This window comes from Nyctereutes procyonoides, unplaced genomic scaffold, assembly GCF_905146905.1.
Source record: "Nyctereutes procyonoides isolate TBG_1078 unplaced genomic scaffold, NYPRO_anot_genome, whole genome shotgun sequence".
In the NCBI taxonomy this organism is placed as follows: Eukaryota; Metazoa; Chordata; class Mammalia; order Carnivora; family Canidae; genus Nyctereutes; species Nyctereutes procyonoides.
The window spans coordinates 4,271,879-4,294,354 of record NW_026575131.1 but is presented as its reverse complement, the minus strand read 5'-3'; the positions used below and the strand labels follow the sequence as shown (position 1 = coordinate 4,294,354).

At 55.7% G+C, this 22,476-nt stretch overlaps 2 protein-coding genes across 2 annotated transcripts in view; one reads left to right on the top strand and one right to left on the bottom strand.

Annotated features, from left to right (window-relative positions):
- XPC (XPC complex subunit, DNA damage recognition and repair factor) overlaps positions 1–4,523 on the top strand; it is a 29,220-nt gene extending 24,697 nt beyond the window's left edge. The window contains exons 12-16 of the mRNA XM_055342753.1: positions 878–1,012; positions 1,096–1,265; positions 1,812–1,905; positions 2,483–2,572; positions 3,567–4,523. Of these exons, the coding sequence (XP_055198728.1) occupies positions 878–1,012; positions 1,096–1,265; positions 1,812–1,905; positions 2,483–2,572; positions 3,567–3,782 (705 nt within the window). The 3' untranslated portion in view covers positions 3,783–4,523. The remainder of the gene's footprint in view (positions 1–877; positions 1,013–1,095; positions 1,266–1,811; positions 1,906–2,482; positions 2,573–3,566) is intronic.
- Positions 4,524–5,534: 1,011 nt separating this feature from the next.
- On the bottom strand, positions 5,535–22,288 carry TMEM43 (transmembrane protein 43). Its single transcript, XM_055342754.1, has 12 exons — positions 22,113–22,288; positions 17,924–18,073; positions 16,882–17,016; positions 16,145–16,239; positions 15,353–15,402; positions 15,013–15,082; positions 14,169–14,239; positions 13,221–13,342; positions 12,868–12,942; positions 12,276–12,377; positions 9,681–9,798; positions 5,535–7,534 (listed from the first exon to the last, which is right to left on the bottom strand). The coding sequence occupies exons 1-12, from the start codon at positions 22,122–22,124 to the stop codon at positions 7,332–7,334; spliced, it is 1,203 nt and encodes a 400-aa protein (XP_055198729.1). The 5' UTR covers positions 22,125–22,288; the 3' UTR covers positions 5,535–7,331.
- Between the last annotated feature and the right edge of the window lie 188 nt (positions 22,289–22,476).

The following is a 22,476-nucleotide window of genomic DNA, read 5'->3' as shown; positions in this document are numbered from 1 at the left end:
GAGTGCACACCCAGGAAAGGCATCCCGGGTAGACCTTTCTGGCTTGAGAAAGACTGGAGGAAGAGAAAAGCATACAAATATGTCTTACTTTAATGAGGAATTTGGAAGTTGGATCTTTCAGATCATGCAAGAAATTTTACGTTTTTTAAAAGTTATAGAATAGAGGCTGTATGTGATCCCTTACGAGAAGCCTGTTAACCCCTACCCTCCAGGCAGCTGGTGTGCCCAGTGCCCATCTTCTGCCCCACCCAGACCACTCCTCTTTGTAGCAGTTACGAAGCCTGCTTGCTAGTCCTCCTCAGTGACAATTGTGGCTGCTAGACATCACCAGGGAATGTCTGAGGGGTCCCAAAGTGTCAGTGCCTTCCAGGGTGCATGACCCGGGTGGTTACTAATTTAAATCCTGGCCTTGTCATTTACCTGGCCATGGGACTTAAGTGACTTCATCTCTGAGTCCCAGTTACCCTATCAGTGATGAAAGTGTAGGACATGGTATGGCCAGTAAAAGCATGGCTCTGGTCCTCAGGACCGTGCTGTAGGAGATGGTTTACACCTCCCAGGCTGCTCATCTGTATAGTGGAGACAGTGTTAGAACCTACCTGCTGGGTTTGTTGACAAGTTATCTGAGTTAACACACAGAAGCTCTGGGCACAGTGCCTAGGGCAGGGAGCACTCTGAGGGGTTGGCTAGTGGTAGCAGTACTCGAGTTGCTGGTGGTACTAGGGGTTGTACAGGGGATAAGGAGCACATCGTCTTGGGTTCATCGTGGCAGTTAAATGAGGCCACAGGTGTAAAGCACTCAGCATAGTGCCCAGTACACAGTAAGTGCTTAGGAAGTGGGAGTCTTTTTGAAAACTGGCTGTTCCCTCTGGCCTAGATGGTGAAGGGCTATTCCAACCGGGCCCGGAAAGCCCGCCTCGCCGAGCCCCAGCTGCAGGACCAAAATGACCTGGGCCTGTTTGGCAAGTGGCAGACGGAGGAGTACCAGCCACCCGTGGCTGTGGACGGCAAGGTAAGGGCAGCAGCGCCTGGTGGGGTCAGGACCAGCCTGCTTCATCCTGCAGCCATCTAGACCCAGTATGCCACTCCCTGCAGGTCCCCCGGAATGAATTTGGGAATGTGTACCTCTTCCTGCCCAGCATGATGCCTGTCGGCTGTGTCCAACTGAACCTGCCCAACCTGCACCGCGTGGCCCGCAAGCTGGACATTGACTGTGTGCAGGCCATCACTGGCTTCGACTTCCATAAAGGCTACTCCCATCCCATGTGCGTGAGGGACCTTCCTGGGGGCCGGAGGTGGGGTGAGACATCCTGGAGAAGGGGCAAGAAGTCGATGTGGGGGTTGAGGCCATGATCCGGGTTTTACTCTGGATTTGCAAAATCAACCTTAACACTTTACCTTTTACCTTCACGCTTTTACTCTGCCTCCATGCTAGGGCATCAGAACTAATGAAACAGCATGCTAGTGATGCTAGGTGAAAACCATTTCCTCGGGGTGGTGACGGGTGAGCCAGCAGTGTCAGCATGCTTCCTGGTCAGGTGGCTTCTGTCCTCCTGTGGGGTTGGGCATCCCTTATCCCAGCTCCCTTAGGCAGGCCTGGAGAAGAAGACAAGGTGTCGGAGTCCACAGGCCTGCTTTCTGCATGGGTGGCATCTGTCAGTAGCTGTGGCTGGGATTATGGACGGCTGATGCAGGGAATCCATCAGGGCTCTGGGCGCTTAGGAGCCACCTGCTGGCCTCTGCAACGGAGAGGGGAGAGGCCAGAGCAGGCAGCAGGATCAGGTAAGACCATCCGTGTTGCATCCTTACAGAACTGATGGGTACATTGTCTGCGAGGAATACAAAGACGTGCTCCTGGCCGCCTGGGAAAATGAGCAGGCACTCATTGAAAAGAGGGAGAAGGAGGTGAGCAGTCCGGCCAGGGTGGGTGTGGGTGTGGGTGTGGGCTGAGGTGCGTGCAAAAGCAGAATGGCAGGGGCACACAAGCCCCCAGGTGGGGCAGGTACTGCACTTGCAGAGTGGTTAAAAGGAGAGGCCGTGTGCTCCAGAGCTATTTCCAGCTCTCGGACTTTGTGGAAGGCACCCTGTGGAGCCAGCCCCTGATAAACAGGGTCCTGTCTGCACCTCACAGCCCACCATCTCTGGCCACTGTGTCCCTGGATCCTGGCTCTGGGGGCTGCTGCACCTGTGGCACACACCTGCCTCTGCTGAAAGGAATTGCCCATGGTCCCAAGTCTGTGTGGCCTCCTCCTTGAAGATGGTATAGTCGCTAACAGCTAAAAAGAGGCTTCGGACTTGCTACCTTTTATGTGCATCACTTTATAAATGACAGTCATTGTAAAATGGCCTTGGCATGGTTGAGAAACTTTCTTAACTAAAAAGTCTTCTTTTGCACCTTTATATGTTCAAAGGTTCCATCTTTACATTTTTCCTGAAAATGGAGGTACCTAACATTTTGTGATCCATTTCATGTTGCCTGCAGAAAAGAGAGAAGCGGGCCCTAGGGAATTGGAAGCTGCTGGCCAGGGGACTGCTCATCAGGGAGAGGCTGAAGCTTCGTTACGGGGACGAGGTCAGTGTGGCTTGCTTGGAAAGAAGCCCAGGCAGGAGAGGGGGGGTCTCAGAACCGCGGCCCCAGAGTCTGCCCATAAATGGCTTATGTTTTGACACCACAGTGTACCTGCCATGGGTCTGATCTGGGGCTAAACCCATCCAGGGAGGGACGAGCCTTGTCCCGCGTTTCTCTGTTTGACCCACCACCCATAGCCTTGCACTGCTCCCTGTGGCCATCCTCCCATCCTGGGGTTGCTCATTCAATTCCCATCTCATGGCACCTGCTGGCCTGGGCCAGCCTGTGGGCGCAGGTGCAAAGTTGATGGGCAGCCCTCATAGGGCTCCCATAGGGGCAGAGGCCCCTCCGCACAGTTCTGTGGTGAAGTCAGCATTGGGCAGACGCAGAAATGTGCGCTGGGAATAGCTATAACCACACCTGCTTTCTCCCTGTCTCCAACCCCACATGCTGCAGATTGTCTTTAAAAAATATTTTTTCATGCTTCTCCCTCACATCCCTTTGGTGACCTTTAACAGGCTTTGTGTTGACTCCATCCACTCATGTGCTTTCACCTTCTGCATCCAAACCCTCCATGCCTCACTCTCCAGCCCTGCTGGCCCCATGGTCAGGGAACACCCCCCCCCCCCCCGAGCATTTGGCACTGAGAGGTGGTCTGTGCAGTTGAAGACATCGGTGCACTTTTGTGCGGAAGTGAGGTAATATGTGCAAAGCCCCGGCCTGGCGATCTCCTAGATTTGGTTGTATGCTCCTTGAAGGCAGTTTCCTGCATAAACATCTTTGCATTTGGCAGCACTGAGCCCAGAGCAAGATATCTAGTACCTGCTTGGAAGAGGCCCCAGTGTGAGGAAGGGTCTCCCCCAGCCCCACACGGTGCCCTGCCTTCCCTGAGTTACTGACTCCAGGAAGGGCTGTTGCTGGGGGCTTTGCTGCCCCGATTGCTCCCTTCCATCTGGTTGAGGCCTGCGCTTCCCCTCCATTGTCCCTCTCTCTCCAGAGTGGTACAGGAGCTCCCCAAGCACATGCAGGTGGTGGACTCTCTTCTGATGAAGAGGAGGGGACTAGCTCTCAAGCAGAAGCATCCAGGATCCTGGCGGCCTCCTGGCCCCAAAACCGAGAGGCTGAAGAAGAGCAGAAGCCAAAGTGCTCTAAGAAGACCAAAAGGGAAAAGAAGGCAGCGGCCTCCCACCTGTTCCCATTTGAGAAGCTGTGATGGGTGTGGCTACCCGTCAAACCCTTGCCACGCAGGCCCAGGTGGTGGCAGCGGCATCTCCTCTAAGAAAGCACAGAAGCAGCATGTGCTGCCCATGAGGGCCCGGGGACAGAGGGGTGACGCTGAGGTGGTGCCATGGGTCTGGTCTGGCCCAGGCCTTGTCATATGTACCCAGAGCAGGGCTTTCAGAGCTGTCTCATGCCCCTTTGGTTTGAGCTATGGAACCCTTCGCAGGAGACTCCCCTGCAGCCTACACAGCACTCAGCCCCTCTTGGGAAATGAGTTAGTTTTCTTACAGAAACCACTGGGTGATTTAGAATCTGCAGGTGAATTCTTCATCTGTCAGACTCTCGTGCTTTTGCCTCTTGCAGACTTGGGACCCTTTTCCCACGGCCCATTCATTTTGTCCTCAGCCGGGTTTACTAATACTGCCTCAGGCTGCCTCCTTGTGGTGTAGGAGAGCGGGCAGGTGCTAAGTATGGACACCTTCCATTACGATGTTGGGGTCTACTTTTCAGGGTAACACTTCAGGGTGGCAGAAGATGGAACAAAGAACTAAAATCAGGAAAGAAAAGGAGAAACACTGAGAGTTAAAGAACTGTTGGTCAAAGTGGATCAGTGTTAAACTAGATTTTATTCATTGCTGGATAAGTTTATAAACGCTCTATGCATTGCCGATATTCAGGAGAAATAACTTTTGTAACATTTTGAGAAAAAATAAAACCTTTATCTAAAAAGACATAGCTTTGCATTTCCTTCCAGATTTGCTGCCGGCTAAGAACACCTGCATGATGGGGTGATCTGTCCACATGTTAAGACTAAAGACCAGGTTTTTGTTCTCAGGTAGACCGGGAACTCATCATTCCACACAGGGAACTTTTTCTTTCTGCGTTAGCAAGGGAAGATGTTCTTTAACCTTTGACGGAAGCCATTAAAAATTTGAGCCAGTTCTATCCAAGGGAAACAAACAAAACACTTGCGGTGTGACTCATCTGTAGCAAGAGTCTGGCTGGAGGGCTGGTGAGAAACAAACAGAGGTTGCCTTGGAAACCGCAGAGCCTCCTGCTTCCGGCACCACAGCCCCCCCTCTCCTAGAGGTAAGCCACCGGTTATCTGGGGAGATGTCCATTCCTCGGAAGCATTGTGGAACTGAACCTCAGATTTGAGAAATAGGTGGTTTTGGGAAATCACCTACTTCAAATCTTGTCACAAAAAGCACACAGTGTTAGCTCCAGAGTGGACAACCAGCAGCTGCCCATTGCTTCAGAACACAAGGCAAAAAGTGAAGAGCTAATGTGGCACATGTCAGGCACCTCATGGCCTTTAGCTCACTGAGCCCTCACCACAGTGCCATAGGGAGAAAGGCATTGCTGCCATTTTCTAGATGAGAAGCAGAGACCAAGAGATGATAGGCTCGCCACCATCGCACAGCCAGGCCATAGCAGGCCTGGGGCTGGAGCTCGGGTCTGTGCCAACAGAAAGCCTTGGGGGAGCCCATTAGACAGTGTCACTCTGGCTCCAGCCACCTCTTCTGACGTGTTCTGAAGCTGGTGGAGGTCTGAGTCCTTTACATCAATCCAAAACAAAGGGCTTTGGTCGGCAAGGCTCCTAAGTGCTAGAAATATCAAGTTGCCCATTTAAGAAAAATTGAAACCTACTTAGAACGGAGTTCTAAAAGTTCACCCAGTTCTTAAATTAGTTCTATGGCTGAATTATTTAAGAGAAAATTTCAAAAAAAAAGTAACGACAAGGTCTTATAAAAGCTACTTTTGAAATTTATTTTGAATTTTTATAAAAAATACAAAGATAATACAAATTTCATGGTTTCCCAAAGATTTCAAATATTTCTTAACATTATTTTGCTCTTGAAGAACACTACTGAAATTCGTAGTAACTTAAAATCTGTACTAGAAAAAGTCACACAGACCAAATCCCATAGATTTTGTATTTAGCTACTACCTAGTTGTACTGTTTTCCAGAAGCATCCTTTAAGAGCGGAGAGATACAGTGACAACTGCTGTGTAATAAGCAGTAGTGAATACTATTTCAGTTCTTAAATCCAGACAAGTCATCTCTGGGACTGGCTGTTTTCAGCATAAAGAATCTCCAGTCACATCACAGACCTCCCAGGCTAACAGATTGTGAGGCTGCTTGTTTGAGGAGTTTCAATCACTTACTCAACCACCAACTAATTTGCTAAAGCCACCACTCCCAGCCAGGCCGAACAAGTCCAAGGAACAAGATAAAGGGTATACGAAGGATCTTTGAAACCATCAAGGTGACAACATACTTGATCTTTCATCGAGTGTGAGAGGAACGGAGTGAAGTGTGGGTAGATGGTATGTAGGAGTGAAGCTGTGGACGCAGGATGTGACAGAAGCCACTCAGAGGCAGGCACCAGCCCCCCCCCCCGCCCCCCACCATGAAAGGAATGAGGCCTGAGAGCTACACAAGCCTCAGGCCTCCGACTCCTGATTTGGGTTGGTGGGGGTCACTACGAGGGAGTCCACTTAGGATCAGAAAGCTTCCAGCCTTTTCCTTTAATGGCTGACTAAAAAATTCATCTTCAAGTAAATCAACAGTTTCTGATGCCAGAGGATGAAAGCAAATGCCTCCTCCACCTCATACAAACTCCCATCTCCTCCCTGAGTGTAATCCCTTGGCTGACACTGGCTTCAAAAGTATCCTCAAGCCTCCCACTGGCCCCAAGTAGACGGCCCCAAGTGAAACCACTGAGTCACACTCTTGTTTAACACTCTCCGAGCCTGAATCGACTTCAACAGATGGATTAAAAGTTTTTCTGTAACAGTCTGAACTGCTCATCATTCAAGCAGTGTTTTGTTTCTTTCAATCTGATTTGCAATAAATCCCTCTTCAGGTAGGAGAATATGTTACATACATGGAAGTATGTAACAAAGGAAAACAACAAACAGGACCTTTGGAAATCCTACCCTTGAAGTTTCTGGCCAAACCATAAGATAACATGTAAAGCCCAACAGACGTCCAATTTTCCTTGCCATGACACAAGTGGTGTTTCTAAGTACCAAGGCAGGTTCTATGCCCAGGCTGGGTGTGTGGCACCCTGGTTAGGGGGTGCAGGCCAGTGTGACGGGCACTCCAGCACGGCTTGGAGGTGCCTGATGAGGCTGGCCCTGCGGAACCATGGAGCAGGAGGTGGCCGTGCTGGAGCCCTGGTGCCTGTCTCCAAGGATGAGGGGCAGTGAGTGCTAAGGCAGCAGGTCTGTGTAGTGTCACCACCTCACTGTCTACAGACATCAGCTAAGCAAACATGTGAGCTGGCTACGCACAGTCCTAAGAGAGGAGGAAGCAAGGAGAACGCCTTCGGCTCACCAGAGTTGCCCACGGGTAAGAAGACGTGAACTGCTGAACACCAAACCTGACGTCCATGCACACTGCCAAGTCTGACCCCTTGAGGAGCAGAGCAGCACTGTCGTGGACTCATGCTTGGGTGAGGGGCAGGGGAGGGCGAGGCTGGGGGAGCTGGATCCTGAGGACCATGTGGGTATTGGGCGGGGGCCAGGGCCTGTTTCACTCCAGCTTTTTGGCTGGCACCCGTGTCCGAGCAATGATGATGGGCACCAGGGCCAGGCAGCTGATGAAGAGGGCGCACAGGGGCCGGTAGAAGAGCCAGCCAGCAGCCACGGTCAGCAAGGTCAGTGAGGTGGCCACACAGAAGGCAAAGGCTTTCAGGCCGATGTCGACCAGGTCTCGGAAGACGGGGAACCAGTCCACTGTGAGGAAAAGAAAGGCCGTGAGGTTTCCGAGGCCACCACGCTCTGTGTCATAGGAGGTGAGCGGATCCTTACTGTCTACAGATGGGGAAGGGTCCCTGATGCCCAGTGAGGACAGGACAGGGGTGGTGGTGGGAGGCAGACAACCTCCTGTGAGAGCTGGCAGGTCCAGAGGAGGGGTGCACACCTCGACCCATGCACCGCTCCAGGGGAGCAGGCAGGAGGAAATGCCTGGTAACCTCTCAACTATGAATGTGGCTGTCAGTCTGAGGCCAAGAGAAGACATGTGCCCGTGATGGTGGCAGATTCTGTTTGCTGCACACTCACAAAGGGGACTGCACAGAACCTTCTACGGGTGCCTCTTTGGGTGCCTCAGCCATTCCTGGAGGAGTCTGTTAATTCTAATTCAAGTCATTACCAATTATCTCTGTGCCCAGCTCTGTGCAGGGCTGAGGGAAACAAATTAGCCTAAGCTGCCCCCCCCCCCTTCCCGGTCAAGGATCTCCCTGGCTGCTGGCCCAACATGGGAAAGTCTGGGATACAGCTAATCCACCTGGACTTAAGCTGTCCTTGGCCTGTCGACCCCTCCAGGTTGGCATGCTGAAGCTGACGTCTGTCTGTGGGGGGAATCTTCACTTGGTTCCAGGAGGCCCTGGGGGTCTATTGCCACTGGGTTTGCAGAGCAAGGCCTGCTGCCCTGCCGTGACTCCAGGACCCTGCAGGCCACCTCTTGGCTCATCTTGGTCTGTTCAACTCTGTGGATCATCTCCCCAAATCCTCCTGCCTGCCCAGGGACGCGGGTACAGTTCTTATCCTCATTTTACCAACAAGGTCACCGAGGCCCAGGGAGTTCAACTTGTCCAGTGTCCTACAGCTAGAAGGTGCCAGAGCCAGGATCTAAACCCAAGACTGAGCCCAGAGCCTGAGCTCTTAGCTATGGTTCTGAGCCTTGAGAGGACAGGAACCTTGTCTGTCCTGCTCACTGTTCACCCTAGGGCCTCCAGCGGTGTGGTGCACACAGCAGGTGCTCACTAAGTCCGTAGGGACCAAACAAGAGCAAAGGAATGCTTCTGCTCTGTAGCTTCCCCCAGGCCCTCCACCTGCACTTCTAGCCCCTCCAGGCCCTGACCTCTGCCCTGTGTCTGGAGCATCAGCATTCCAGATGAGGGCAGAATCACAGGGTCCTCTGACAGTGGGGGAAGGAGGCTCCGAGTGGGGAAATGGCCTGCCTGGGGTCACACAACTGTGAGGGGCTCAGTGCAAAGGGAAGTTGGGGTTGGGGGATTCTGATTGGATTCTGATCTCTCCCAAATGGTGTGCAAGATGCCAGCTGTGGTGGTAGGGGGGACAGTGTCCTTTCCCCTCCTAGCCTGGGAGGGATGTGGCCAGGCCTCTTGCCAGCTAGAGAGAGTAACTGGGGGAGAGGTTTCTGCTGGGGCCCAGTGTGGGCTGGATGGGATCATCTGGGTAGGAACACACTGGGGTAAGGTTTGCCGCAGGTCCCCTGGGGAGCACCATCTCCCAGTTCAACACCGTGGGCTCGGACTCGGTCACCTGAGGCCTCAGCCTTCTGCCACATGGGGACCTAGCAACTGAGTCTGGCCCCATGAGCAGCCCAGCACTCTGCCGTGCGCTCCGACGTGCTGGCTGCCCCAGATCTAGCCCAGGTCTTGAGGTGAGGAGGGAAGCGTTATGGTTTATTTTTTTTTTGGGGGGGGGGGTTCCTAGTTGCCAAACATTCACAAAACTCCGCCCTTGAGGGTGAGGTAACTGAAGCTGAGGCAGGAAAGGGAACGACCCAAGTATCCAGAGCTCTGACGTGCAGACTTCAGGTCTGGCTCGCTGCAAAGCCTGGCTCGTCTCCTCGCCCGCTCACTTGTGGAATGAAGAGCTAAAGGAATGAGCAGGTGGGCTGGGGACAGATCACAGGGGCTACGCCAGCCCCCCAGGAGCTAATCCCCCTCCCTGGAAGCCCCGTCTGCCTTCCTCAGCCTGTTCATCTCAGTGTTGCGGGTGGGACACAGCCCCGGTTTCCGCCCTGAGGAGCACTGCAGCCGGAAGGCACACTGGTGGTGAGAGGCACAGAGGTGGCACACGGGCTGCATGAGGGTGAGCAAGGTCCCCCCACCTGTCTCTGCACACCTACCCAGGGTATAGACGATCCTGGTCATGAGGTTGAGGCCCATAAACATGGCCAGCCAGCCAGCTGCCCGCAGGCCCCATGTCTTCAGGGAGTTGCTCTTTCGTTCTCTATGAAACACCTCCTGTGGGATGAGGTGGGGGAGGGGTGTCAGGTCTTGTGTCTCTGAGGGGCCACCGGCCTCCCCCATTGGCAGGGCAGGTGCCGAGGGGTCCATTCCACGACAACTCAGGAGTCGCTGGCTGTTTCTGAGCAGACCAGGGGAGGGGAGGGCACATCCCCTGCCTGGGCCTAAGTGTCTGCCGGTCGCGCACAGCATAGGCCGGGGCAGAAGGGACCTCTGGGGCAGGCACGGAGTCCTTAGCCCACTGCCTCATCTGGGATGAACTGGGCCCTTCTCCCTCCTGGGGGGACGAGGGCGTCCCGTGTGCTGCTTCACCCCCGACACCCTTCCCTCGCTCTCTGCTTCCCCACTACCCCCACCCACCCCACTTCTCAGGGCCCACGGCTGCGCCCCCCTCTGGCTGCTCTCCGCCCTCCCTGCAAGCCCCATCCACTTCCTTGGCGCTTCCCTGCCAGGGCCCCTGGTTTCCAGCTGCAGCCCTGGGCATTCTGCTGCCCATGTGCCATCTGACAGGACCCTGCAGCCTCCCTCCCAACCTTTCCCCTCTGTCATGTCCACCTCAGTGAACGCCACAACCACTTACCACCTGCACAAGCCAAAACAGGTGTGTCACACTTGGCTTGCTCCTCCCCGCAGGGCCCACCTCCCATCTGGTCCCAGCAAGTCCTGCAAATGCTGTGTCCACGTTTCCTTAGATCTCTCACACTGTCACCCTCTCCCAGCAGGACCACTGCAGGAGCCTCCTCCCTACTGGCCTCCCTGCTTCTACCACCCCCTAGGCCCTGCTGCCTGTCTGGGGACCAGGTCAAGTGTCCTTCTGCCCCGGGGCCTTTGCACATGTGCTTGCTCCACCTGGAACAAGTTTACCCACAGTCAAGTTTGCCCACTGACATTCTTCTGGTGTCAGCCTTAATGCCATTTCTTTAGAGTCCCCCTGTCATTTCCTAGGACAATAACAATACACCACTTACTGCCTGCCATCTATCAGTTGCTGTCCTCAGTGCTTTACAAGTACTGCCTTTCTTAATCCTCAGACTAACTTCACAAGGTTGACACCCTTACCTCCAGTTTACAGGTAAGGACATTGAGACTCTGAATAAATGAACAAATAATCTTGACAACAACCAAATCAGGTAATCATAATTCTTCTCATCCTAAAGGATAAACAGCTGGCTCAAGGCCCTATAGCCCTAGGAAGGCAGCGCGGGGCTTGAGTTGGGGCCACCCCAGTGTCCACACTTGTCCACACTGCCTCTGGGACTGGAATCTGGGCATCCTGACTTGCAGGGCCCTCGCCACCTCCTTAGCTCAGGGCCTTCTCTCCCTGCTTGGCAGAGATGCCAGACCCTGCACCGGAGGCCCCGGGTGGTCAGCACGGTCTGAGCCTTCCCTCCTGGGAGCACACCTCTCTGGGGGACAGCTCTGAGACCTGGGCCTCCACCTGCAGGAGGTAAGTGTGGGGAGGGGCCAGAGCTGCAGGAGGGAGAGGAGGCCTGAATGGGGCCTCCTAATTTTAGTAACTCCCAGAGTCACCAATGGAAAGGATGACTCATGCTCGCCCAACTGGGAGGTGGCAACCCCGCCCTGAGGCTGGTAACAGGCTGCGAGCTGCCTGCCACACCCTGGTCCTGGCTGGATAAGGGGGAAGGTGAGCCCCATCCCCCGCTGGGGCTGGGGCTGGGGTGGGAAGGATGGCAGCTGAGCGCCTAACACCAGGGTCAGGAGGCCCCCCCCCCATCCCAAACCTGCCCACTTATGGGTTGAAGAGTCCCACAGCCCTCCAGGCAGGAACAGAACTACCCACTGCTGACCGCTGTGCTGTGCGGTCAACAATGTGGAACTTAAAGACACGGGTTTTGCCTAGAAACGAGAGGCTAACTTTTAAGGGCTGCAACTGAACTAGTCACCATCTGCACAAAGAAGGTGTTTACAGATGGGGAACAGTGCCAGCCCTCCTTCCAGTGCCAGGATCAGCTGCTCTGATCCCTGCACGGTCCCCAATGCTCAGAAAGAGGCCCCCACCTGTCACGGGGGCCTCCCAGGCCCATGTCCTCTCTGGGTGGCAGCTGCTGCTCCTGTTCCTGCCTGACCCCAATGCTGCTGGCTCTGACCCCTTTCTCGTCACTTGTAACCCAGCAAAACTGTCACTGGGAGAGGCTTCCCCAGAGTCCATCTCCCACCTCCGTTTCACAACACTCAGTGCAAGGCATCTTCACTCCTCGGTTCTCCTGGCCAAGTCCCTTCCCCCCAGGAGACGGGAGGCTGGAGAAGGAGGGGTCCGCTGTGTCCCCCCTTCTGTCCTCCGTGCCATGCATGGTCTGCTGCACACACGGGGAGACGTACTCCTGCCACCTTCTCCCCTGCTCAGTGTGCTGGCTGTGCTCCCAGTGGGGGCGCTTGCTGAATAACCACGGGAGGGGCGAGGGAAGGGGGAGACGCCTGCCCCTCCATCACACAGATGGGCAGCAGCAGCTCACCTCTGCCGAGAAGTCCCCGTGGTGCAGGAGAAGCAAGGTGTCCCCTGACTTGGTGGAGTAGGGGACCAGCTGGTCACCCCGCTGCCGGGCAATCACAGTGACCTGGTCAGAGACCTCAGGGTTAGAGCTGAGGGGATCAGGCAGCCAGGCCCCGGCAACCCTTGCACCATGTGCCCGCAAGGAGAGTGAGGAGATCCAGCCCACTCACAACTCCAGGGAGGACCTGGCGCAGAAGCCTGTGTCAGGGCCGGGGCCAGGGGTGAAACTGCATGTGACATGTGACAGGGTCACAGACCTGAAACCAAGTATTTACAGAGCAAAGCCTGGGAGCTGGGGGGAGAAAAGGAGTGTGCGATTGGAGGAACTCTCCCAGGAGGGCCCTCTAAAGCAGCAGGAGAAAGGCCCCTTATCCTGGGGCCCACGGGTGTCCATGGATAGCTGTGGTGCACACAGGGCTGAGGCCGCTCAAAGGCACGCCTGCCGTGTGCCCGCGGGAGTGCATGCACACAGGAAGGGTCCCATGCGCTCAGGGCCCCGTGCACAGCGGGAGGTGAGGTGGCTCTGCCTGGGTCTGCGCGGGGAAGCCGGTTACCACGTGAGCCGGGCCCAGGTCCGGGTCGTCGCCGCTCAGCCCCGCGTAGGAAAAGGACACGCGCACGTCTCCAACCTGGGAGTGAAGAGCGGGGGGCTGTGTGAGGCCCGGGGCAGCCAGCCTGGGCCCATGTCCCCAGCACCACCGAACCCCAAGGCTCACACTGCTCTCCCGCCTCCACACCGTGGCCCAGGCGCCCCCTCCAATTTCATTTGGCCAGGTGGATTAAACTGAACCGAATCCGAGTCCCAAACAGGAATGTGCGTCCTCTATGTTGTGGGGCGGGGAGACGGGGGGAGGGGCACTCCAAGGCCCTGATCTCCGCTACATGAACAGCCCAAAGCCCTGCGTACCTCTGGGTACTTGGGGTTTTCGCTGTGGTAGAAATAGTCTCCCCTGCGAATGATGTCCACGTGCGGGTCGTCCAGGTTGGCCAGGCTCAGTGGTTTGAAGTTGTCTACTTTGTCAATGAGGCCTGAGGAGTGTGCAGCGGTTACAACACTGGTGTGCAAACAACCTCCCAACCATCCGCACACCCCACAGCCTGACCTCCTTCCCAAGGGGAGCGCCGGGATCTCCAATCCCTCCTTCCCTAGTGCTGCCCCCTTCAGTCTCCATCTCCTCTAGGAAGCCTCCCTGGCTGCGGCTTTGAGAACAGCCTGAGCCCCTGTCTGAGCCTGGCTCCCCGGCTGCTTGCATGACACTTGAGGCCAGGGCTGCCAGGCACAGCAGCCAGCAGCACAGCAGCCACACGAGCCAGGCCGTAGGGCCAGGCCTCTCCTCCCTTGCCCTGACTGCGCTGGGCCTCCACCCCTCCTCCCTACCCTGGCTATTTGGGGCCTGTGTTCTCTCCCACCCCAGGAGTCACTGTGGCCGGCCGTGCTGCCTTGTCCCTGGAAAGCCTCTGTCTGGAGTCACTCGGAGGGGCCTGCAGTGAACTGCTGCACGCTGGGTGGGGCTCAGAGGTGGAGCCCGTGGGGGGCAGCCTTGTCTCTACCGCTGGCTCTGGGACCGCTTAGGAAGGGCTCTCAGCTCTGTCTGGTCAGACCAGGCACCAGCAGTACTTGGAAGAGACCGCCTTCAGGGGAACCTGGCTGGGATGGGGCTGCTCTACACAAGTCTCCCACCTCCCGGGGACCTACCTGCCTTCCCTCTGGCCCCCAGCCCAACGTATGATGCCGGGAAAGCGCAGGCCGATCCCACACCCGGGGCAGCGGGGACCCCAGCTCCTACGAGGCGGCCAAGTAGAAGCACACGGCCTCTGGGTGCTGCTGGGTCATCTGAAGGGGCCAGAGACTCACCTGCTGAGAGGAAGAACCTGCCAATCTGCACGAAGGGGGCTGTTGCCGTGAAGGACTCCACCGCCATTGCGCTGTGGGGCAGAAGGAGCTATTGGCAGAGCAGGGTACTGGCCAGGAGCCCTCTGGGTCTCTGGGTTGTGCCAGGCAGGGTTCCCACCCAGGCGCTCCTGCCAGTCCAGACCAGCCCAGGCACTGGGGACAGCTTGTGTTTACCAGACCTGCCCCTGGAGGCTCCTGTCCCCCTCGCCTGGGTGGAGCACCCTCTTCCTGTCTCCCAGAACTTCATACCTTCTCACCTAGGGCCCCTACTGGCCTTCCCCTCCCCAGCCACCCGCTGTCAGATGGACTTCAGACCCTCCCAGGCCCTCCCCAGCCACAGGGAGCTCCCGTGCCAGCCACGGTGCAGACTCAAAGCCCCTCCCATGGCTCCACCACTAAGCCCATCTCACCACCCCCATGTCTCTGAGCTAACTGCCCTCTGCCAACATCCTACAAAGGCCTACATCAAATCCATGGCCTCCTGAAAGTCCTTCTGATTGTCTTCCCACCCCCACAGCCGGTAACAGAATGCTTCCCTGGCACTGGATGTGCAAATCCCTTCAGGCACTCAGTACAGGCCTCACATTCACAACTTGAAGGGAGCCTGTGTGGTCTCAGGAAGTCAGCTCTCGCCTCCATGTGCCTGGTGCCCAGCGCAGGAGCCGGCCTCAGAACCATGTCCCCGACTTTCATCAACTCATGAGGCAGAAGCAGCTCCACGCCATCACTCAGATGGGGAAGCTGGGGCCGGGGGCCTGCCACTGGCAGGCAAGACTATGCTCAGGCCTGGGCACCCAGCTCTCACCTGGGGTTCTTGTGGCCGATCTCTCGGTCAAAGTTTCTGCTGTTGACGATTTCTGACCTCCATTCAGTGTCTGTGACAGGGAGAGGGAATAACTCGGAAACCATAGTAAGAGTGGCCACTGGTCTGAGGGCCACTGGCTCTGTGTCCTTTTATCTAAGCCCATGGCCACTGCAGGGCGGAAGGGGTGGCTCCTAGAGCCTCACTGGACAGATGGAAGAGCAGGACTCCCAGGATGGGCACCCAGGGCTCCCAATGCCTGGTTCCATGCCTTCCCTACTGCTGTCAGCCTTGGCTAAGGGCAGAGACCACGTGTGTGCAGGAGGGTGGGGGTGGTACTCACTGTAGGAATACCTTGTCTCTGTCTTCACCTGCCCGTCTTCCGTGTACTCCCTGCAGGGAAAGCACAGGCAGCCCCAGAGTCAGCCTATCACCCCTGAGGCATTCCTGTCTCTGAGTATCTCCAGCTGGAAGCAACACAGGGCTGCCAGGTCAAAATCCCCAAATGGAGCTGACCTTGTCTACAGCAGCCCAGAGACCAGGTACTCACTCCCAGCCACACAGCCAGCTCCGTCCTTTGGAGGCCCACGCTGGAGAAAAGAACTTTCTCATCCTGAGATAAAATGTGCCTCCACTTGGCCACCCTCTGGACTCAGAAACCTGGCTTCACCCTGTGCTCTAGCACAGTTCCCTGAGCCACCCCCCCCCCCCATCCCTTACTCACAGTCCAGGCCACTCAGCTCTAAGCGACCCTCGCCTAATGACAGCTTGTGTTGGAACAGACAGGATGGAACCCGGGGCCACCTCTGCTCTGGCATGGGAGAGACCATGGAGCCCACACAGAGGAAAGCACCGTTTGCAGCCTGGATCCAGGCATGTCTCGAGCCTGCCCATCCCTGGGTGACTTTCTACCACAAGCAGCATCCTCCCTTCTTTGAGCCACTTGCATTAGATTCCTGCCACCTCCACACAAAAGATCATTGACTAAGAACTTTGGGATAATTTGACATTTCTCTGAGTGGAAGATTTCATACTTTAAACTTTGGAAGTGTCAAAATAAAAAGCCACCTGCAACGTATCCTGCCACCTGCACTTTCTTTATCCCTGATGGACTGTTCACTCCTCGGGGCCTCACCTGGACTCCTCTGTTTCTACCCACTGGTACATCTCTACGTGCCGCCGCAGCTTCACAGCCGGGAGGTGGACCCCATAGTTTGGATCAGACAAGAGCTTCGGAGAGAATCAAACAGAGAAAAAAAAAATAAAATATAGGACAAGACTCACGTGAGCCCAAGATGCCAGAGAAAGTGGGACTAGATGGGAAAGAGGTTACAGCGGACAAGGAGAGAATGAAGGCCACCATGGCTGCTTTGGGCAGGAAGATCAGGTAAGGCTGCCTGTCCTAAGTCCTTGACACCCAATGCCCAGGACCATGAGCCTCCCGGTCCTGCTCGGGCTGCACGGCCCAATGGCATGGTGCCAATGACAGTGTATTTAGAGCTCAAACAGGAGGTCCGATAACCAGAGTACCTTTCAGCCGTACACCAGCCACACAGGCTTATCATCATCACTGAAGCACCCACTTGTAAGGCCCCTGCCCTGTGCCCAGGACCGTGCAAGGAGATTAGCTATCTAATCCTATGGACTCTTCAAAGCTGTTCCCACCCCCGAGTTGTTACAGTTATCCTCTGCATTTTATGAAGGTGCTGAGATGCGGGAGCAATCGGTCCACGTGGCTGCTGAGTGGTGCAGCCGGGAGTCACACCCATGTGTCCCTCACCAGAGCCCGGGCACTCAAAAATCCTCAACCAGACAACATCTAGCAACGTACCCTGAGTGTCCGGTGGGGCCAGCAACCTTCACCACACCTACCTTGGACGTCCGCAGGGCCCCGATGATGTGCACTAGCCTCCCCTCATTCTCCGGAGCCACACTGTGGATGCTGTCGGGGGACACAACAAGCGAGAGCCCCTCGGCCAGGGAGGTTGCTGTCTTCAGTGCGCGGCCCTGGGAGCAAAAGGGAGTGAGGATTTCAACTCAGGTGTGGTTCAGCACAGTTGTGCTCACTGCAATGTATCTTGGCAGGAGAGGGCCTCAGGAAGCATGAGGACTTATCTCCCCATTTTACAGTTGGACAACTGAGGCCTAGCAAGTGGCATGGTTGGAACTAGAGCCAAAGCTCCTGCTTTTCCAGGCAGCTCTCTTCCTGCTGCACCACCCACCCCACACCCACACCCTCTAATTCTCAGCACTACCCCATGCTGGGAGCAGCTGGTCCTTTTGTCTGCTGTGTGCTCCCTCCCTGTCTTCCTCCACCCTCTTGCCTGCCTTCTTCTCAGTTCTTGTGGTTTATGGGGGGCGGGGGCCTCTGTATCATGTGACTTAGGCCGAGCCAATCAAACAGGGGTCCACTGTCCACAAATATTAGTTCAGAGAGAGGACTGAGACAAGCCAGGACACTGAGACCTCTCTCTGCAACTTTTGCTATACTGATTTTGAAAGAGATGGGGCTGCTAAGCTGGTTACATGTGACCCTGGAGTTGCTGAGCCACCTTTACCACCACAAAGGAAGAACCTGTCAAAGAAAAGCCCACAATAGAGAAGCAGAGGCAAAAGATGGAAAAATGGAGATTCCTAGTGACCCAACATGAGCACCTGGATCCAGCCATGCCTGAAGCTAGTCCTACCTTAGGATTTCAGGCCTGTGAACTGATCCATTCATCTTCCTACTTAAGTCAGTTATGAGATAAGTCACACGAGAAAGATTCTGATTAATTCAGCACCATCACTGTCCCCCTCCATCCCACCTGTTGTAAAATCTGGGCCACATCCAACCTCTGGATTCACACCCTTTGCTAGGAAGACTATCCTCCAGGGACCCTCACTTTGCACAGCGGGACTCTAGACATTTTACCTCATTGGTGAAAATTAGGTAGAAGGAGAGCAGGAAGGTCATGAGCCCCACAAACATCCCACCCGAGGTCTCGCTGAGCCGCTCCAAGAAGCCTGGCTGGGGCTTGGTCGTAGTTTTGACATGTTCTCTCCTGTTACTCGTACTGGAATACTGAGAAAAAGAATATTAAAAAAAAAAATCAAAATGAAAATTAGTTTTTTAAAAAATAAACTGAATTTTGCTATTTGTGTATACTGTTCGAGTTTCGATTACATACAGTAAAAATGCAGATATTAAGCACCTGGTTTGATAGGCTTTGACAAATGCTTACTCCATTTGACCAGCATCCAGATCAAGACAGGGATTGTTCCTATCATCCCAGAAAGTTACTTTGTGCCTCTTTCCTGCCAACACTCTCCTCTCCCACTCCCTAGTGTTAACAACGATTTGAATTTGTATCATTATAGATGAGTTGGCCTCTTATGGAACAAATGGGGCCATCACACACCACAAACTCTTTCTGTCCAGATTCTGAGGAGGGTCATCTACCCTGTGGTGTGTATCAGTAGCTCACTCCTGTATGTGGCCGAGTAGCGCTCCAGCCATGAGTATACCACGTTTGTCAACTCATTCACCAGTGGGTGGGTATTTTGGTTACTTCCAGTTCTTAGCTATCATGAACAATGCTTCTATGAACGTTTTTGGAGAAGTTTCTGTGAAGACGTAGGGCTTTCATTTCCTTGGGTACTAGGTAAGGAATACCCACAGAGGGGTGAGATCGCTGAATCATAGGGAAGAGGTGTGTTTTTATGAAACCGTCAAACCGTTTTCCAAAGCCGTAACTAGGCATGTGTTATTCATTCAATTCAACACACGGTGGCTCAGCTTCCCAAGGGCCGTGCTGGATCTTCTAGGAGTGAGGGAAGGGAAGATAGGCTGCAGGGCCAGTGAGTTGCAAGCATGCACGGTACTAGGCCATGCTGAGTGTTTGGTGAGGAGCAGATCCAGGGCTAAATGGGTGACCCCTTCCAGCTGGGGATCTCAGCAGGCTCCCCAGAGGAGGGGCCGTTTGATTGGGATCTCAGAGGCAGACCCTGGCGTAAAGCATCCCTCGGAGGGGGAACTGTTTGAGCAATGGTGAGGAAGCAGGAAGTAGTTCTGGGAGCAGAGCTCTGGCTGGGTTTGGGGAGGCACAAGGTGGAGGGAGATGAGGGCAGCCAGACACATCCAGGTGGGTTTGTGGTAGGCCTCAATCTCCAGAGTCAGTGGGTCAGGTTTTATCCAGCTGATAACAAAAGCATGGTTTGAGGTGTGTCCACTGCTGACGGAGAATCATCGTCAAGGGACCCTGGAGCCAGAGTGCTGGGTCTGTGTTCAGGCTATGAGACCTTGGGTGAGTAATTATCCCTCTTATGCCCTCCATCTCCTCAGCAGTAAAATGGGATGAAAATCCAGTACACAGGGTTGTGGAGAGAACCAAAGGACTTAATTATCAGGCAGCTCAGTGCCCAGGACACAAGGTGGAATGTACAGGTGCTAGCTGGTGGGAATGCTCCCAGCTTTCTCTGTAACGGGCACCCGAGACTGGTGCCACGGCTGGGGGTAAGCTGACAGAAGTCACAAAGGTGGACAGTGGTTCTGAGATGCGCACTTGGAGTGAGCCAAGCGCCTGGCACAGGGGACCAGAGGAGAGATTCAGGTCAGCCTCTGCCCAAATAAGGCTGATGCCATAATCTCTGACTGTCCCCCAATGCTCCAGCAGGGACCCGCAGGGACCAGATGTTCATTACACTCAGAAACGGTCTAACTTCCAATTCCATTGGGAAACGTTAATAGAGCAGTTCACTGCAGGCAGGTAGGTGGCCATCCACCATCATAATGATGGCGAAGGCACCACGCCAGTCTATCACAGGCCAGTCACTGGCAAGCCATTGCTATCCCATTTCAGAGCTGAGAAAACCAAGGCTTATCAGTTAAGTCACCAGCCCAGATCACCCAGCCTCTGAGAGGGAGAATTAGGTTTCATATCTGGACAGACCAGAGGCCACTCTTCTACCACTGTGCTCCAAGCCACATTCCTCACTTATTGGGCTATAAGGAGAGCTGAATGCTGGGAGCCAGCAGCAGAGAGTGTCAGGAAAGGGAGTCCATCCTGCTATTAGCAGTGCAGCCCCCAACTGGGAAGCCAGAGGGCATGACTTCCAGAACTCTGGGCCTCCCCTCAGCATACATCTAGGAGCCACATCTAGGAGCTCATGGAAGACCTTGAAGGGAAGAAAGAGAGGCACAGGAGGGTGCAGCTCAGGCAAGGTGGGCACTGACATGACACACTCAGCCCACATTCCAAAAAAAAAATCCAGTAAACATGGATGGTCTTGGGATGGAGGATCATAGAGATTTCCTCCACCCACAGCTCACTACCCACTCTATTTCCCTAGCCTGAGGGCCACCCTCCAATGCCTCTCTTCTCCCCCTTCAAGGCCACCTCTGAGCCCCTTATCTTGATGTTGGCTCCTTGATATGTGCTGAATACATATGCATGTCCTCAATGAGCACTCTAGGCTCCTGAGCAAGAGCAATGAGTGATGGAACAGAGGTTACACACGGGCCCTGAAAATTACCCTGTATTACTTGCTATCTAACCTTCTGATCCTATTTGCTCACTTGTAAAATGGAGATGGTTCACAGAACCTCTGTCCCAGGGCAGTTTCGTTGCATCGATGAAGAAATCATGCCACCTCCTTGCACCACCCCACCACCTTCAGATCTTTCTTCCTCACCAGGCCTGGTGGCTCCTGTAAACGTGCAGCCAGCCCCGGGATGACTCAACAAAGGTTTGGCTGCAGAAGATACCCACATTCATACACATTCCTTGGCAAAAGACAGGTGCCAGTACACCCAAGAGAGTCTCTGCTCACCAGGGCCATCTGCGGCAGACTGTGAACCTAGATTTTTTTTTTTTTCATGCATTAAGTAAGCACCCTCTCTGCACCAGGCACTGTGCTAGTCACAGGCTGACTCCCTTAAACTTCACACTAACAGGTCCCACGAAGAAACACCGGCCCAGAGTGATTAAGGCCACACAGCTTCTCAGAGGAAGAAACTGGATTTGCCCCCAGGTCGGCCTGACTCCAAAGCCTGCTCTCTTCAGCATCTTCCCATGCAGTAGCTGGCCACGCAGGCTGTGAGACCCCAGGCAAGTGCCTGCCTAGTGGGCAAATCCTCAATCTGTAAAATATTGTATGAGGGCAGACAGGGGTCTACCTCTGGGGGCAGGCTGGTCTCCTGACTGTCCTCTCCCCTGGCAGACCCTGGGTCTTGGGCCACCCCTGAGGCTTTCCTAGGCGCAGCATTCATGACTTCTAGGTCTCCCAGGCAACTCTGGCTGAGGTGGAGCCTACTAGGGCTGTGGGTGATACAGACCCTGCCTCTCCAGGGGCGTGGAGGGCAGGGAGGACCCTCGGGGGCATTAGCGGGGGCATTAGCGAGGCCGGAAAGACGGTGTAACAGGCCAGGGGCCAGTGGCTAGGACACTCCAGCAAAGCAGGAGGGAGGGAGTGTGCTGGGGCTGGCAGGGCACCAGCGCTGGCTCCAGAAGCACTTCCACAGAGGAGGGGAGTGGTGAGTCACCAGCCTTCCCACACCCAGCACCCTGGAGGGAGGTGCTGCTCGGTTTGTTGAATGAATGCTGGGCGTGAATCGCAAAGTCCCCGAGGCAGGCCGGCTGCGGGGAGACCCGGCCAGCAGGCCTCCGGAGGGACCACCTTCGGCCAGGGCCCCTCTAGCCAAACACACCCGAGGACACAGGGGCCGGGCCGTGGGTACGCTTGCTCCCGGCCCCCCGCCGCCCGCGCACTGCAGTCGGCCCGCAGAGGGGCCCCACCCGGGCGGTACCGGCTTCCCTGGCGCCTCGGAGGTCGCGCCGGCTCTCGCAGCCCCTGCAGGAGGAGCGCAAGGGCCCAGGCGGGCACCGAGAGCGGCAGCAGGGGCTGCGGGAGGGCGCCTTGCGCACAGACCCCGACGCCGGCACCCACCGCACCTCCTGAGACCCCGCCCCGCAAACGCGCGGCCCGGACAGCCGGGACAGGGCCACGCAGAGGGCGCAGGGCCGCACGCGCCGACGAGCGTCAGGCCGGCAAGTCGGACCCAGGCGGCCGCTACCAGGAGCGGGGAGGCCTGGGTGGGGTGCGGCGGACCAGGAGACACTCACGTTCGCGGCCATCGCGCGACCCGGTCGGCTGGGCGCTCGCCCTCGCTCTGCTCGGCTACGGGAGGGGCTGGCCGCCTGCGGGCAGAGCCCGGCGGCCTCCCGCCTGCTCGAGAGCTGCGAAAATTCGCGTGAACCCCAGAATCAGGGAGGACGCGCAGCAGTCACCGCCCCGCGGGCCACCGCCCTCCGGCTCCAGCGCGCCGCAAGGCCTCCTGGAATATGTAGTTCCGGGGCAGGCGCCGCAGCCACCACGCGGCATCGCGCCGCGGACCTCACTGATGCGCCTGCGCGCCGCAAGTCATTAAGGGATATGTAGTTCCTACTGCCCCGGAGAGCCGCGAGCCGCGCGCGCGTCCCTGGGGAA

Coding starts and splice junctions, on each gene's coding strand:
- TMEM43 (XM_055342754.1), bottom strand. Junction 17,017..17,923: donor ACCTAATTTTCACCAATGAG/GTAAAATGTCTA, acceptor TTTTGCTCCCAG/GGCCGCGCACTGAAGACAGC. Junction 16,240..16,881: donor GGGCCCTGCGGACGTCCAAG/GTAGGTGTGGTG, acceptor TTCTCTCCGAAG/CTCTTGTCTGATCCAAACTA.